The 18,599-nt window shown below is 37.4% G+C and overlaps 1 protein-coding gene across 3 annotated transcripts in view; it reads right to left on the bottom strand.

Annotated features, from left to right (window-relative positions):
- LOC150097208 (lysosomal alpha-glucosidase-like) overlaps positions 1-15,093 on the bottom strand; it is a 139,507-nt gene extending 124,414 nt beyond the window's left edge. For all 3 annotated transcript variants that reach the window (XM_090407491.1, XM_090407492.1, XM_090407493.1), the window contains exon 1: positions 14,324-15,093. In XM_090407491.1, the coding sequence (XP_090263617.1) occupies positions 14,324-14,380 (57 nt within the window). In that variant the 5' untranslated portion in view covers positions 14,381-15,093. The remainder of the gene's footprint in view (positions 1-14,323) is intronic.
- Positions 15,094-18,599: the final 3,506 nt, after the last annotated feature.

Raw genomic sequence — 18,599 nt, 5'->3', positions numbered from 1 at the left:
CAAAACTGAAGAAAGACCTTCAAGGAAAAAATTTTGCAGATGACAATGAGGTGAAAGATGCAGTTTTAGGCAATTTTACTAAATGAATACAGACAAAATAAATTAATAAATGAATACAGACAAAAGTACAGCTATTTTTTCAAGGGCACAGAAATGTTAATTCAAAGATGTGAAAAGTGTGTTGAAGTAAAGGGAGATCATGTGGAAAAGTGACACAGTTGTTTTCTTTCCATCACCTCTAAAAGTTAGTCAGGCCAAAAACTTATGGAACCACCCTCGTAGCATCTTCTGAGCTTCTTCCTAATTTTTTGCTAACAGAACAAGCCCCTACAAAACAAATGATTTAGATTTCTTCCACTGATGTTAATTCTTCTAATGTAGCAGAAAATAATTTAAGTGATATTGGATCTCCTTGCTTCTCCCATTGAATTCCTTACTTTGATGTTCTAAGTTTATACTGAGGTACAGTTTCTAATAATTAATAGAATTTTTTCATTTCAGTAAAATTATGGAGTTAGGAATAATTAGGAAAAAGTTAGGAATAATCACTTTAATTTCATGATGTTCTGACTTTCATATTAAGGTCATCATCTGGAGTGTGTGTGTGTACACACACACACACACACAGCCCTCAGTTTACGCCTCAGTTCCGTTCCTGAAAAAACTAGCATAAACCGAACCCAATTTTAATGGGAGGTATGAAGTTATGTTCCGTGCAGTCAAAAAAAATATGCACATGAAGTGTGTGTAAAATTATTATTTAAAGCTTTGATAATACATACATATATATTTGTTAAAATAAAATTATTAATAATGAAAACAAAACAAAATTTTATACAAAAAATATGAAACTTCAAAAAGATATTACATATTTCTATGTTGAAGTTCCTGGTTTCGAATCACCTGCATTTTTTTTTTTTTAAAGTATCCAGTGTTAACTGCCTAGATTTTCTTTTTCTTTCTTTAAGGAGTTCAGTGTAAGGTCGAATAGATGCGATTACACTCTTTTTTACGTTCGCACTCCATTCCCAATCGTGGTCCATTTCGCAGAGTTCATCAGTCAATATCTCTAAGCTTGCAAGGATATGTTGTAAATCAGCTGTTTTCATATCTCTCAGAGGACCTTCTTCGTTTTCTTTCTCCTCCTTTGGATGTTGACTTAACTGTTCGCCTAGTTCTTTTATGTCTTCATTGGAAAGCAATTTATCATGGCTCTCTAAGACTTCTGTCACATCTTCAGCTGTAATATCGTACGATACCACTTCTCGCGCAAGCTTGGTAACATCTTCAATAACATTCTCCTCTAATTCCTCAAAGTCATGAATAAATGCTGGAAGAAGTTTTTGACATGCTCCTTTTAAACACTTTGATGACACGTCATTCCAAGCTGCCTCGATGTTGTTAATGCCCTTCAAAATATTGAATGACTGCCAATAGTCTTTAATAGTTTTTCCTGAAGTGTCCAAGACTCTTACCGTTTCCATAAATGTTATACGGAGGTAATAGGCTTTGAAGATTGATATAATCTCCTGATCCATCGGTTGCAAAAGCGATGTTGTGTTTGGGAGCATGTAAACAACCTTGACATCCAATGGTGTTCTTACTTCAAGGTTTTGAGGATTCTTTACAGAAGTGAAGCATGGTAGGACAAAAATAATTTGTGTACCAATCTATAAAAACGTCTTGTGTAACCCAAGCTTTCTTGTTCCGTTTCCAATAGACTGGCAGCATGGCTTTTAGACCCTTGAAGGCACGTGGTGTCTGTGAATGGTACAACATTGGTTTAAGCTTCAAAGTTCCGGAGACATTTGCACCCAACAAAAGCACAAATCTATCTTTTGTAGCTTTAAAACTGAAGCAGAACATTCTTCACAGGAAATGAAGGTGCATGATGGCAATTTTTTACAGTAAAGCACAGTCTCATCAACATTAAAAATGAGATCAGGAGGATAACTTCTTTGTTCTACACAGTCTTGAAATTCTTTAGGAAAAGCAGCTGCTGCTGCAACATCTTGCTGCCTCACCACATAATTTGACACTGTAGCACTTACTTCGAGACTTAAATCTCATGAACCAACCTTTGCTTCCTAAAAATCCATCTGTCTTTTTAAGATCCTCAAAAAGTGTTTTTGCTTTCTCAGTTATAACAGCCTGCGTCAGAGGAATGTTTTTCTGATTCAAGTCATCCACCCATAATGATAATAATTTTTCCATTTTTTCATGAAGTTTACCCCTGCTATAACGTACATGTTTTGTATTTGGTGCTGCCATAGATTGTTGCACAGACTGTTTTATTCTATCTGCATTTTTCATAATTGTAGTGACAGTCAATGGAGGTAAGCTCATACTTCTACAGACATTAGCACGTATCTGCCCATCTTCCATTCTTGGAATTACCTCCATCTTCTTTTCAAGTGTGATTAATTTCCGTGCCTTCTTAACACCAAGTTCTGCTAATTTTTCTGCACTTCTATTATCAGACATGGAATGTAATTACGTACTTTATCAATTTAAATATGTATGTACATAAAAAAATTAAATAGAACAATTAGGTAGATTCAACATTAAAACCAGGTTTGATACATATACGGCGTAGTAGCTCGGTAAACACTCAAACACTAGAGTGCCTGCTAGCGTCGTTTCTCAGTCAACCACACTACAGTAAGAAAGCACGCACAGGCAACCGGCGTTATTGTGAATCGGTGTAAATTGAACCGGCTTAAACCGAGGGCTGCCTGTGTGTATATATATATATCGAAGGGGAGTGTGCCAACAGCATCGAATGATTGGATCTCTTCCAACTATTAACCACGCTCAAACATGCTTAACGTTTTGCGTGAGCCATTAGTAGCAGAGGCTCTACCAATCAAACAACCTTTGCTGGCTACACAAAGACAAGCTATATTACATTTCAAACAGTATGCCAAAGTGACAATGATTTGATCAATCATTATTCTACTGGCCTTACCTCTATTGAAAAAAAACTACATCAAAGCTATATTCTATTTATATCATCATCATCAGAAAAAACAAATTCACATAGATAGCTTGAATACAGCAAAAGTAGTGGCCTAATCCACCACTTTTGCTGATAAGAATTTTGCAAGCCTCCTTAAATTTATGCTCATGCCATGTTTTGGTGTGATGAAAACAACAGGTGCCTTTCCAGTCAATTCTATGTAGAGTATTCAGGGAATGATTCTTGCTCTCACTTTCATAGTTAAACTGGTTGAACAATAGATATAGCTAATATTTCATGTTTCACCATAGCAATCAATTTAATTAAAAATTTCTTCATTTGGTAATCTCCAGGCCAATTTTCATTTATTAACTAAAGCATTACATATATGCAATCTCTGATTGCATACAGTTAATGAATTTCTTTGAATGCCCATGCCTTGAACACCTAAAATTTTCTCCCTGTTTTTTCTTGCCTAATGTATAATTTGCCATCACCATCAATTTATGTACCCTGCAAGGGGTGCACAGAATGCTATGACAGTATTACATGATTAAATAGACATGTTACTAATTTTCTTCCAAATTAGTATATTACTTGTAAGCAACTCCAATACTGTCGTATCTAATATTTTGTCATATAGGGGCACTTTTGACTGAATAAATCCACCTAGACCTTGGCTCTGTGATAGCAGGAAAAACTTTCTTCCAAATTAGTACATTACTTGTAAGCAACTCCAATACTGTCGTATCTAATATTTTGTCATATAGGGGCACTTTTGACTGAATAAATCCACCTAGACCTTGGCTCTGTGATAGCAGGAAAAACACCCAGTGTTTTTTTCCTGCTATCTTAGCATCAAACACTTGTTTGGCTAACCTTTTCTCTGCCATTCGGTTTAATTTAGCTTTGCTCTAATATTCTTGAATGCAATAATGACAAGTTTCTTCCTAATATCTTCATTTTAAATATGATTCTGCCATTGATCCCATCAGTTCACTTCCTAATTTTTCTCAGAATCCTCATATCTGTTGTCTCTAGTCTTTGAGTAATTTATTTCTAACAAAATTCTCAGATCCATAACTTAAAACTGGTTTGAACAATGTCTTGTATACTACTAGTTTTGTGTTTTGGCTAATTTCTCTCTTATTCCACATTAAATTTATTCAGCTGGCTACAAATCATACCAGCTTTGCTTATTCTGTTGCCTATTTCATATTTAACTTGCCATCTTCACTAAAATTTATGCTCATACCACATTTTGGTCTGATGGAGTCAGTTGTGGATGCTTTGTCTGTTAAGGGATTCAAGGAGAGATATGATAGATTGTGTGGATAGATTGGGTCTCCCACGATGAGTCTTCAGACTCCATGAAGGTGCCTGTATAATAATAAAAACTGTGCCTAAAGAGCTGAAATATTTTACTTGTTCTATAGGTTCTCCATTCCGAATGCAGTTGATGTGTTTAATGTTTCTGCCTATTTTCATAGTTTTGGTCTTTTTATTGTTGATTTGCATATCAAATTTGTTACAGTTGTTATTCAATTTATTCAGAGACTCCTAAAGACTTGCATTGGATTTGTTCAGCAGTATTTGTCAATTTGTTTATGCAGATTATCTACATAAAGCAAAGAGCTAAATTTAATATATCTGATTCTAATACCAGGGTTAATGCTACTTTCTTTCATAACGCAATGACTTAAAGTGGAGACAGTGTGCAGCCTTGTTTTATACCTGATTTTACATCAAACCATATTCCTATATTCCTCTGATTCTAACTGCTGACTTACAGCTTAAATATAAACTGTCTGCATTTGCTCTGTATAATATTCTGTTACTCCATATAATTGAAAAACATTTTGAAAAGAGCTTTTCTTTAGGCACTTGTTGTATGACAAGGGATACCCAGTAGGGAAATCCTCTATAATTCTCATATTGCTTTAGTTCCCTTTTTTTTTACAAATGAATAATATGAGAGCTCTACTGCAATCATCCGGAATATTGTGGGTGGGGGGGGGGGGGGGTGGGGGGGGGGGGGGGTGGGGGGGGGGGGGGGTGGGGGGGGGGGGGGGTGGGGGGGGGGGGGGGTGGGGGGGGGGGGGGGTGGGGGGGGGGGGGGGTGGGGGGGGGGGGGGGTGGGGGGGGGGGGGGGTGGGGGGGGGGGGGGGTGGGGGGGGGGGGGGGTGGGGGGGGGGGGGGGTGGGGGGGGGGGGGGGTGGGGGGGGGGGGGGGTGGGGGGGGGGGGGGGTGGGGGGGGGGGGGGGTGGGGGGGGGGGGGGGTGGGGGGGGGGGGGGGTGGGGGGGGGGGGGGGTGGGGGGGGGGGGGGGTGGGGGGGGGGGGGGGTGGGGGGGGGGGGGGGTGGGGGGGGGGGGGGGTGGGGGGGGGGGGGGGTGGGGGGGGGGGGGGGTGGGGGGGGGGGGGGGTGGGGGGGGGGGGGGGTGGGGGGGGGGGGGGGTGGGGGGGGGGGGGGGTGGGGGGGGGGGGGGGTGGGGGGGGGGGGGGGTTGGGAGTTTGTTGAGAAGGATAAAAGATAATAGTATGATAGTGATGAGATGAGATAGAGAGTAAGAATTATGAATGTGTGTAGCAGAAATGTGTGAAGAGAAAGGAGTACAGTTTGTCAATGTGTGGAATGAATTTAAAGGTAGAATTGAACTGCATACGAGGGATGGACTGCATTTGAATGGTTTTGGTGTGAGTCATTTGGAGAGACTGCTACTAGAAGGGAAAGTAATGAGTGCAGAGAATGAATCTATGCATTAAGAAGTGATGTGAAAGAGCAGGAGAGTAAGAAAGGGCAGATACATTCGCTACTTATGAATGAAGATGTGAGTAGCATGAGTGTAGAGAATAAGTGTTCAAGACAAACAGGGAAATAGGGAAACTCAGGGTGGACAGGGGAACGGAGTGAGAAAGATTGATGCTCCGAGAGGATGTGAGTGCATGTGTAGACAAAAAAGGGAAGGGGGATTACCTGGGATGTAAGGAAAACAGTTGGATTTGAAGAAGGTTCTGGGATCGGTAAGAAGAAAAAGAAATGCTCGAGGAAGGTATGGAGAAGTCACATCTAATAAGTGATATCAGTGAAACTTGTTATAGATCCAGGAACAAGTTGTTATAAAAATTAATTAGACATTACCAGCATTATTTCAAAGCCGAATATAGAAACTATATAAGTTTCATATGAAATTTGATCAGAGAGCTTACAGGAATACATTCGCCGATATTTACGAGTTGTCCTAGCTGGAGCTTATAGGAGAGATGATTGCTGTCCAAGCATCCATATATTCTATAAGGTCCAGCTAGGGTAACTCGTAAATATCGGCAAATGTATTCACGTAAGCCCTCTGGTCAAATTTCATACGAAACTTTTATAGTTTCTATATTCGGCTTTTAAATAATACTGGATTTAATATCCACTTAATTTTTATAAATTTGCATCGCCAAAAGTGAAGCTTTTTGGCTCTTCATTTTAGTAAATGAGTTATGTTTGAATATGAATGCTAGAAGTATCAGAAACAAGGAAAATGAAATGGTTGCATTGATCGAGTTTGTTCACCCAAAAATTATTGGAATAAGTGAGACAGGGTTGGATGAGGATGACATCCTGACAGGAATACAGATGGAGGGTATGATGTATTTGATGAAGACAGAAGGGATGTGGAGTGCCACTGATGATACAGAAATAGTTATGACCATGCAAAGTAAAGATGTAAGAGAGAAATAGTGTTAGTGGTTTTGAGGCAGCATGGTGTGAGATAGAGGTGAATAGAATAAAATATTTTGTTGGATGTTGCCATAGACCAGTTAACGTGGATGTTAGTGACAGGAAATGTATAAGAAAATAGGAAAAGGGTGATCGTTATGGGCGATTTTAATTACGGCAATATAGACTGGGATGATAAGATAACAACTAGAAGTAAAGAAAACGAGTTTCTTGAGTTTTTGAGAGACAACCACCTCAGACAGTATGTAACAGAGGGCACACGAAGATTGAGTCTTGGATCTGATCATCTCATCACAGGATGTTATTATAAATGAGGTGTCAAATCTCCCTCCAGTTGGTGAGAATGACCATGAAATGATTATCTGGATGGTTACAATCATTTGAGGACTTCTGTAAGGAAAGGGTATAACTTTCCTCACAGAACTACAAGGGGTGGTGATTATGAGAAGCGTTCAGGAGACAGTTTACAACTGTAGCATGGAATGACGAGTTGGGTGGAAAGATTAATGTGGCTTGGGTGATAATCTTGGGGTAATGGTGGATAAGGATCTAAAATTTACAGGACACATTGCCAAAACCGTGAGGACAACCCAATGAATTCTGGCAATGATGCAGAGGACAATGATGTGTAGAAGTAAGCTGATTCCATTGTATAAGGCTCTGATTAGGCCACTTATGGACTGCTGTGCATAGATTTGGTCACCTGGTTTTCAAAAGGATGAAGAGATGTCGGAGAGGATCCAGAAGCAATTGACCAAAATAGTTTCTGATATCTGGAATGTTGAATATGAAGAAAAGTTGAGACAATGCAATTTGTAGAGTCTGGTGGATAGGAGGAAGAAGGGTGATATGAGACACGTACAAATTGGTAAAGAGTTGTTATAGGATTAATGTTGAAGAGGTTTTTCAAAAATTGGTGGGAGATCGGGGAAGAACAAGAGGTAATCCATAGAAGTTGTAAAAGCAACTTCCAGGGATTACCTCTGGTGTGAGCAAGGGAGTGAGAAGCAGGTTTTTTGCATTCAGAGCCATAAATGATTGGAATGCACTCCCTGGAAACATGATGTCTGCAGAGAATTTGAATGTTTAACCACCTTACCGGCCATTAAAGATCAAATACGCACCTTCAAAGTATCCATCATAAATTTCAATGTAATATCAATGGTATTACAATTTTAATATGCACTTCGCATCCATGGAAATGTGGATGTATATATACGTCCTGGCTGGTATCGTAGTTAAGGCACAATATGATAAGCTGTGTCTATGACAAAAGGGGCATCCTAGATGAGAATAATAAATTTAGTTTAATCCTTTATCCAAGTGTAAGCAAACAAAGTTTGCTCCTGAAATATCTTCAAGACTGAGGCAACTCGTGGTAAAGGTGGACCAAGCTCTCATCACTGCTTGTCTTAGTTTCTACCATAATGCAAAGCACATCTCCTTGCGGACATGCACATGTATAATGCTATACATTAAGGGAAGGGCCACTACCCAGACCGGTTTCGACATTTATTATTAGTAGTACGGGCAATTCCAAGGAGTTCTTAGACTCATTGAGGGAGGCCCTAACATCATGTCAAGAACAACTATTCAACATTCACACAGTATCTATCATACTTTGCCATGAACTCATTTACAGTCATGGCACCCACAACAGACTCTGGCAGCTTATTCCACTCATTCACCACTCTCCAAGTAAATAATCTAGCTCTAACATCCTTGCCCAGCCACCATGGATGGCCCCTAGTCCTCCCACCACCAGTCCTATTCTCAAAAATATCTTCTAAATTAATCTTATAGAAACCATTCAGTAATTTGAATGTCCCAATCATATCACCCCTTTTCCACCTATCAACCAAATTGAGGTCTCATCCGTGGAAGCCAGACCCAGAGGTGGTGATACTAAGGTGGAAGCAATGGAAAAGTCATATTTACCTATATGAGTTGCCAAAAGGTGTCTCACCTACCACGAGTTCCTCAGTCCTGAAGATACTGCAAGAGCAAACTTTTTTGTTTGCTTACACTTGGATAAAGCATTAAACTAAATTTATTATAGTCTAACCAAGTGAAAAAAGCTTCCAACATCTTTCTATAAATCCAAAGTAATTTAATAATAAGGTGAGACACCTTTTGGCAACTTGTATACACAAATATGACTTCTCCATTGCTTCCACTTAGTATCACCACCTCTGGGTCTGGCTCCCACTGACGAGACCTCAATAAAGGTCGAAACCAGTCTGGGTAGTGCCCCTTCCCTTAATGCATAGCATTATACATGTCTGCAAGGAGATGTGCTTTATGGGAGATACTAAGACAAGCAGTGATGAGAGCTTGGTCCATGAGTTGCCTCAGTCCTGAAGATACTTCAAGAGCTAACTTTGTTTGCTTACACTTGGATAAAGGATTAAACTAAATTTATTATAGTCTAACCAAGTGAAAAAACTTCCAACATCTTTCTCTAAATCCAGAGTAATTTAATAATAAGATGAGACACCTTTTGACAACTCGCATAGGTAAGTATGACTTCTCCATAGTATCACCACCTCTGGCTCCCACTAATGAGACCTCAATAAAGGTCGAAACCAGTCTGGGTAGTGGCCCTTCCCTTAATGCATAGCATTATACATGTCCGCAAGGAGATGTGCTTTGCATTATGGGAGATACAAAGACAAGCAGTGATGAGAGCTTGGTCCATGAATTGCCTCAGTCCTGAAGATACTTCAGGAGCAAACTTTGTTTGCTTACACTTAGATAAAGGATTAAACTAAATTTATTATAGTCCAACCAAGTAAAAAACAACTTCCAACTCCTAGATGAGTGTTTGACTCCATGGAGTTTTAGGATGATGATAATAATAATACTTCCTATTCAGATTCTGTTGTGCTGTGCTACAAATCCTGCTGTCCAGATGTCGCAAGGACATGGAGACACATCCTTGAGATGTTCAAGTTTTATTTTAATTTTTTTTTGGGGGGGGGGGCGTATTAGTGTTTTGTCTCAAATGCAGAATAGTATTTAATAACAAATGGATTGAAATATGCATAAAGTGAGCACTTACAAAGGTTATACATGTTACTTCTCTGTTGCTTCAGGCAAAAATAGATGAAAACAAGTAGCACTGAAGGCATGGAAATGTATAATAGATGTGATATATAACAGACAATGTTTGTGTTAGTAATGGCTGGAAGAGAAACTAATTATTTTAAAGATTAGATTTAATTAGATTAAATTGTGAAAAATAAAAGTGGGCTTTGATGGCATAATATATAATATATGACTTGAAAAATAATGAGGGTGTTCCTCATTATTTTTCAAGAGGAGCATAAAGATAATTTTATAGCATGGGTTTTGAAAAAGCATCGAACTTGGAATGTTGGAACATTGCCAATGTATTGACCTCACCAATGCATAGGAGAACAGGGCATTTAAAAAAAAAAAAGCAATGGGACATTATTGCATTAGCAAAGAAATCGGAATTTAGAAAATAATCCAGAAAAAAATAAACTTGTCAGCAAATTATAATGGTAAAAGAAATATCTTCCAAGCCAACTATAATCTATAGAACTGTAGTTAACTGGAAGGCAAAACACACAATTAAATGTTTTGGAAATGTCAGAGTAATTACTTGAGTTTCTTTTAACCTGTTCATGATGACATAATTAGAGAAAGCAATACAAGCAAGTTGATTTCCTATAGATGAAAAAAGATAGAATCCAAAATGGTGGCCTTTGAAATTATGGGATTCCAGGAAAATAGGAAAATGGCTAGTGATTGCCATTTTCATGCATAATATAATGCATGAAAATAAATATAAATATAAATGCTTGAATATAAATAATAATAGATGTTTATTAACCTTTCCTTTAGTATTAATTTATGTAACAAAATTAATATGGGTGCCCTAATGTGTAAAGCCAAAAGTCAGTGCAACATATACATACCAGCCACTGAATTAGAAACTTATTTAATACCGTATTAGACCTCCTTTAGCCCAAATTACAGCACATGTACAGTTTTGCGTCTATGTTTATAACATACCAGACATTCACCACAGAGTCTTTTAATTGGCTCAGATTTGATGGATGAGGACTTTGCTCCCAGATCTGTTTTTCTAACATGTCCCACACATTCTCAATAGGGTTTTGGGTTTTGTGGTGACCAGAAAAGATGGTGGAAATCACTGTCATGTTCACTGAACAATTCTTGTGCAATGGACAGTAGCACTGTCATCCATGAAGCAACTGATGCTGTCCAGATAAAAAGTCAACATTTCAAGATGAACTTGATCGGAAACAATGTTCAAATATACTTGGAGGCCACCTGACCTTTCAACAATATCAGGGGACCCATTCTGTACCAACAGAACATGCTCCACACCATGAAATCATCTCGAACTTTGAGTGGTATTTACAAGGCAAGCTGGTATTTACAAGGTATTTACAAGTGGTATTTACAAGGCTTCATTGCTTTGTGGGGCTCCCACCAAACTCTCTGCTGGTACAGTGACTCATCTGACCACATGACTCTTTTCCAGTCTTCCAGTGTCCAGTCATGGTGTTCCTGACACCACGGTAGATGAACTTTCTGATTCTTCACAGAAATCAGTGGTTTCTATATAGGCATGCAACTGCCAATATCGATCCTCATCAATTCACTGCACATAGTTCAGTGAGATATGGATTGGGAACAGCTCACATTAAATGCTTTCGTCAATTGCTGAACACAGAAAGTTCTGTTTATCCATACAAGCCTTCTCAAACAATGGTGATCTCATTCCTTACAGACTATCTTAAGATCACAATTACACCTCTTAGACAATGTGTATTTTGCAACTAATTAAACACCCAGGATACCTAAACTTTTGAGAAACCTTTTGGTTTCTCAAAACGTTAGGTTTCTGCTGATTTCATAATCATGGCTCCAGCCAGACAGGTGCCCACAATAAGCCCTTTATTGAAATCCAAAAGATCCTTTGCTTTTCCCATTGTGATCAACCTGATTGATGATTACTGACCAGCAAGCTTCTTAAACAGTTGCCTAGAACACATGGTGATGGACATGATCAAGTATTTTGCATATTATTATTATTATTCAGGCCTCCATAGAGTCAAGAGACTCATCGTAGGAGCTCCTTCTTAGGAAACACAAAAATCTATCATACCACTCCTTGAACTCGTTGACCGTTCTTGCTCTCACCACTCTATCAGGCAATGCATTCCACGGTCACCTACTACGCAAAGAAACCACTCCTCACCCTCTTGCTTACAGCTTCCTTTCGTAACTTCCAGGGATGGTCCCTTGTCATCACTCCCTCCTGCTGTTCCACCAAGCGAAAGAACTCCCCAGTAGTCACCCCTGTAACTTCCTCTCAACAGTTTAAAAGTCTCAATCATATCGCCTCTCCTTCTATCTACCAAACTCCGCAGTCCATATTCCCTCAGCTAATCCTCATAACTAACAATGTACAGTCCTTAAACCATCTTTGTTATCTGCCTCTGTACCCTTTCCATAGTTAATTTATCCCCTTCAAATCCTGGGAACCAAATTTGAGAATAACAGTCTAAGTGTGGTCTGATAAGGGTCTTATACAATGGAACGATAACTCTTATCTCTGCAGGTCAGCATCCTTCTCAGTATTGCAATATGCTCCCTGAATTTCAGGTTTCGATCAATCATCACCCCCAGATCTAGTCTCCCCTACTTCCTCCAGTACAGCTCCTCCAATCAAGTATGCAGCCTCCCATCGATGTATCTCAACCTTCAAGACTTTATATTTTGCAGCATCAAACCGACACCCCCATTCAATTACCCATCTGTCTAGTTTATTCAAATCCTCTTGAAGGGCTGCCACATCTGCACTATTACTAATAACCCTTCCCAGCTTCACATCATCTACAAACAACTGAATATCTCCCTGCAATCCACTGACAATGTCATTGATATAAAGGTTAAACAATACAGGTCCCAGTACTGAGCCCTTCTGCCTCCTTGATATTGTTCTACCATACACAACTCTCTGATACTTATCAGACAGCCAATCCTGAATCCAGTTAACCAACCCAACCTCTAAACCCATGTGCTGCAACTTGAATATCAGCTTATCATGTGACACTCTGTCAAATGCTTTTGTAAAATCCAAAAAAATGGCAGTATATGTCTTTCCCTCATCGACCTCTCTTGTCACTTTATTATAAAAGGCAATCATATTACTAAAGCAAGAGTGCCCCTTAACAAATCCATGTTGACTCTCACAAATAGATAGCATTACCTTCATCTATCCAATGCTGTATACAGTCCCTCACTAAATTTCTTCAAGATCTTAACTACGACACTTCCAGTCTGCTATTGCCTTTATGCAATGACACTATCTTACCTTTTCTCCATTCCTTGGGTACCTTTCCCTTAGTCAGACTTTCATATACACTACGTAAGTGACATTTACGTACATCTGCATAAAGGTTTTCTAATTCGACGGTAGGTATGTGTAGTAATGAATGTGAATAGAAAATACTACCTAAGTATAGCACACTGTTTACATTGGATTTCATAGAAAATGATGACAAGAATCCTTTCGTATCTCTATTACTGATCCCACATACAGTATTTCTCAGTGGACTTCATTAGCAACCACCATACTTCTGGCTCAGATGGCATCTCTCCAATTGTATCCCAACACTGTGCTCCAGAGCTAGCACCTGTTCTCAATTATCTCTACAATCTTCTACACTTAGCTGACACCTATCATCCTAATGTATGGAAGCAGGCATACATCCAACCTATTCCAAAAAAAGGAGATAAAAAGATACTGTCCAGCTGTCAAACAATCGTCATCACCTCAAGCGTTACATGCTAGAGGAGCTGTATATTACAACTGACATGAAGTTAATAGACAGACACACACACAAAATTAAGTTTAATATATCAGTTCAGATGATATCTCACTTGTGAAATCCACTGTTGTCATTCTATCTTCTAAACTGTCCATTACACTAAAGATATGAAAATTTTGGACTGAAATATCTGGGCTTATATGTATTTCAATGTCATTTCTGGATAGTTAGAGACACTGAGAATGGGCCCCTTGTAGGTTATGCAATACTTTGGTCCTTATCATATTTCTTGTAATCATTCACTGAAGATGCAGTCAATTTCCACTAGCAGCTTGTTCCATACACTTACTTAAAATTCACTTTAAAAAAAATCTGAACTGTGTATACTACCTGAACATGTTCTCACTGGCTTCCAGGGATGATTTCAAGTTCTCCCTATGCTTGCCATGATATTTTTACAATGCATAATGCCACTAGTTCAGAAAAAATGTGTGTGGACCTTGGGGGTAAATAATAATACTTTATTGCTTTCTTTTTTGTATTCCATTTGGAAATACCTACTAAAGTTAAGGGAATAAATGAGTGGATTGATGGCAAGAAAAAAATACTAAATATGTTGAAAGTAATTGTAAGAACTCTACCTAAAAATGAATTTTAATTAATAATTTCAAATAAAATTAATGATTAATTCATCAGCGCTAAGTCAATTACAAGTAAAGGAAAATTTAATTGCAATAAAAAGCAATCTGCCATCTGATTTCTTATTCCATTCAAAAACACATTTTAAAAATAAATAAATTTACCTTAATGTTTGATTGGAGAACATCAAAGTTGCTAACAATGAAATTCAAATTTCGCATATTTTGACAATCCAAATAGTACTGTATTCTAGAGGTTAGTCTGAAATCCTAATTCAAGCAAACCCAAATCATTTGCTTGACTAACCTATACTATAATCATGTAATTCAATAGACAAATAACAAGAATTTCAATAGATGGAGAAATTTCATTAATTTCAAAAGAAATATTAGCATTTTATTGATACTAGAAATAATCAATGAAATGCTTCTGAAATGGATTTCATGCAATCAGATTTCATAAGATCTGGAAGACTGGCGCATATGAATTCTTCGAAGTAAGATTCTCATGTTTCAGATTCAAATCATCAGTAGTATTTTCTGCCGATAAGTAGTTTACTTCTTTTGATGTTTTCCAAATGGAATCAGGAGAGATATTAATGTAACTTTCATTCAGGTAGCCATCTTCCATATATATAAATATTCGGTATGGATGCTTAACTAATATCATACGATGAAATGTTCCTATCAAGGCAACAAAAAAAAGTAGTGACAATATCACTGTCGCCAAACCGCAGAGGAAAATAATGTGGTTTTTAACTCTTTTCCTAGAAACTGTAGAATTTTCCACAGTTACAGAAACCTGGTTTTGAACTCTATCATCAACTAAAGGGAATTTATTATGAGACTTTTTTGGAACGGTCATGATGACACTTCTTTTCCAAACAGACAATACAAAACAAAACAAACTCCCAATTCACAACAGACGAACTCAACCTTGCTATCTGTCATAATCATACCATGTGCACAGAAAACAGTCCGACGGCAGCGCCATTACGAATCGCAAGTTATAACTTTTTTTTTTTTTAAATCATTCGATTTTTTTAAAATATTCATTTAAAAATTACTTAATAGCGTTCTGAACCTTAGGGTTCATGTTGTTCCTTTCTGTTTAAATGGAGCTCCATTTGTTTGGCACAAAGAGCTACTTAAATAAGCTGCTTTGGCTACAGTTGATTATGATTATGCCATGAGATATGGTTAGTGAAAAGAGAGAATATCTATTTTGTTGATTAATGAAAATAATGATATTATTATTATTATTATTATTATTATTATTATTATTATTATTATTATTATTATTATTATTATTATTACATGAGACCTCCAGGGAGTCCAAGGACTCGTCGCGGGAGGGCACTTTATTCGACTTCGGTAAATTTTCTCCTACCACCATCAACGCCATCTACTGCTCATCATCACCAACAACAGTATTTTTGTCTGTAAATTGCGTATGTTCTGAAGGCTGATTTGTCTGTACGCGGGATGAAAATCCATGCTTTCCCCCGTATGAGATCGGCTAACTCACCTTCAACTGAAAAAGCCCATTCACGGATTCCCCTCATCACAACGAGAATCGAACCCGAGTCTTTTTTCAATCGAAGGGCGCATAAGACCTAATAGATTTAATATCTTCTACACGTGCAGGAATAGTATCGAAGCTAAATTAGCTATTGTAGTAAATTTGCCTTTCAAAATTGCATTTTGAGTGTCATAATTCCATAGAACATTTAAAAGCAATCGTTTGGGAAATATAAAATACATAGAAGAGCAATAAATAAATTCAGATATAAAATGCAGAAGAAATGCATTAACACCGAGATATAAAAGTACCGAATAAAAATCAATGGAATGAAATTAAGGAGTTCACTCATTGATCTTGAGGACCGCTATATCGGATTTTTCATCCTGTAAAGTGAATAATATCATAATTCCTCTCATACCAGTAGTCTGTTTCTTTTCTTACTTTCCAATATCAATATTTACATTTCAAGAATATTTTACATTTTTTATGCATTTATCTCGTTTTTACTCGATCATGTGCAATCAAGTAATTTATATCTTAGTTTTTTTAGTTTAGTCATATACTTGTTTTCTTTTATATTTTAAATGTTATCTATTATTTCTATAACTTGTTTCTGTGTAGCTCAGTGGAAGTAGCACTTGCATCCTCTGCACTTGAACGCACGAAGTTAGACTTATAGTTCGAGTCTAGTTGCCGACCTCGACCGGTTCCCGAGTTAATCGATCTCTGGCAGAGGCAAGAGAGTTTTTCTCCTGAAAACTCGGATTTTTCATCCAGGAAACTCAAGAAAATCGACCGTAGAACCCACATTATTTCAAACAGTAACATATCATGTTAAGGTTAGGTACAAAGAGATGACAGCACTTGTTTGCCGGTCTGTTCTTCGGTGGCTGTGTATAATTAGTGAGAGACATAGGCCAGCTATCTCTGATCGGCTACCGGTGGAGATTGAACTGCCCATTCAGTCTCCAAAAGCTAGATATGGTTTAAAAGGCTTCGCTTACTCCCTATACAGGAATAAAATGGCGTTAGCTTTATTATTATTATTATTATTATTATTATTATTATTATTATTATTATTACTTGTTTTTAATTACTATTCTCATAGCCTGAGTTCATTGATTGATTTAATGCAATTGTTTTTTTATTCAGTGCCGTTATATTTCGGTGTTTATGCATTTCTCCTCCATTTTATATTTCAATTTTAATTGCTCTTTTGCCCATGTATTACAATTTTTATATTCCCCAAACGATTGTTTCTAATCAAAAATCAAATTTAATGAAACGGTTAATTTACTTTCCCTATTGTTCCGTATATATAGAAGAAATTAAACGAATAGGTGGGTTCATGATACTGTTATTTTCACTAATTAAAAATAGATGCTCTCTTTTCACTAACATAACATTAACTGTTCTCCTATCATAATCATGATTCAACTGTGGCCAAAACAGCTAATTTAGGTATTAAGTTCCATTTAAAAATATTTCATTTATTTATTATTCAGCTTGAATTTCTTAAATCCTACAACTCAGAAAAATGGGCTGTGGAACATACAGAAGTACATAGGGATGAATAAATAAATAAACTACTGGTTAGGTCAAACATTGTGTCTTATCAGCACATGGAAGAAATGTGTTCAAATTCAGCGATGGCAAGAAGTGGAAACAGACTGTCTACGGATTTCAAAGAACATCAGGGCTAAAAGTGACTCCCTTTGAAACTTAAAATATTTCAAGGTTGATAAAGAGCTTACGAAAGTATAAACCATATATTATATACTGGAGTCCAAAACCAAAAGAAGAACAATATTTTGGAAGATTACAACCGTAAATTCAGACGAATTAGCTAGTGGTTGTTTGTATAACTGGCGATTTGGAGAAGAAAGCGAGTACACATTCAAAATTTCTAATCACGCGCAAAGGTCACGTGGTAGCACTGAACAGAATAAAAGCCAAAAGGTTGTGCTAATAGAATTCTGTTTGTAGGAAGTTCTTTTCGTAAAGGAATAAAGTTGCAAACTATGGATATCTTGTAACCTCGACGATATTATCCAGATGATTTCACATGGTGAAAAATTTCACCATGTGAAATCATCTGGATTTCAAACTCTCTGTCAATATCAGTAATTCTTCTGCCTTCTTCAAGCAAAGCTTGAAGAAGGCAGCAGAATTACTGATATTGACAGAGAGTTTGGAATCTCACATAGTTGTATCCCGGCTCTGGGAAGCGTTTTGAACCAATGGAATGTGTTCCAGTCGTTTGCTAAGATGTCGCTTTCGTTCTACCACGGAAAATTAAGACATTTTTGGTTATAACAGCAAAACTACGCTTTTTACTTGGAGAGTGGGGAATAAACTGCCAGAGTTTGTTGTGGGTGCCATGACTGTAAATGAATTTAAAGCAAAGTATCATACATACTGTGCGAATGCCGAATAGTTGTTCTTGATATGATGTTTAGGGCCTCCCTCGATGAGCCTAAGGACTCATTGGAGTTGCCCGTAATAATAATAATAATAATAATAATAAAATAAAATAAAATAATAATAATAATAATAATAATAATAATAATAATAATAATAATAATAATAATAATAATAATAATAATAATAATAATAATAATAATAATGTAATCGATGCAACACGGCAGGTCAACTTGCAAGTTGGCTCCATTCAAGGACAGGTATGTGGATATCTCGACAAACTGTGCCAAGACGTCTGTCATAAGTAGGACTATATGCTCTAGTCTGCTTCCCTTCCAGATCTCGCCTGCATAGAACACATTGCTGTTCGAAAACTATAGAATAACACTTATCCCACAGTAAAATAAATTTATTATGTAAATATTTCGCCTTACGTATTGTAGAATATCATCTACACAACCAGTACTGATGATGTCTTAATTGTACGAAATTTAA

Source organism: Typopeltis vanoorti, chromosome 17, assembly GCF_054136105.1.
Source record: "Typopeltis vanoorti isolate ZY-2024b chromosome 17, IOZ_Tvanoo_1.0, whole genome shotgun sequence".
Taxonomy (NCBI): Eukaryota; Metazoa; Arthropoda; class Arachnida; order Uropygi; family Thelyphonidae; genus Typopeltis; species Typopeltis vanoorti.
This window is presented reverse-complemented; position numbering and strand designations above follow the sequence as displayed.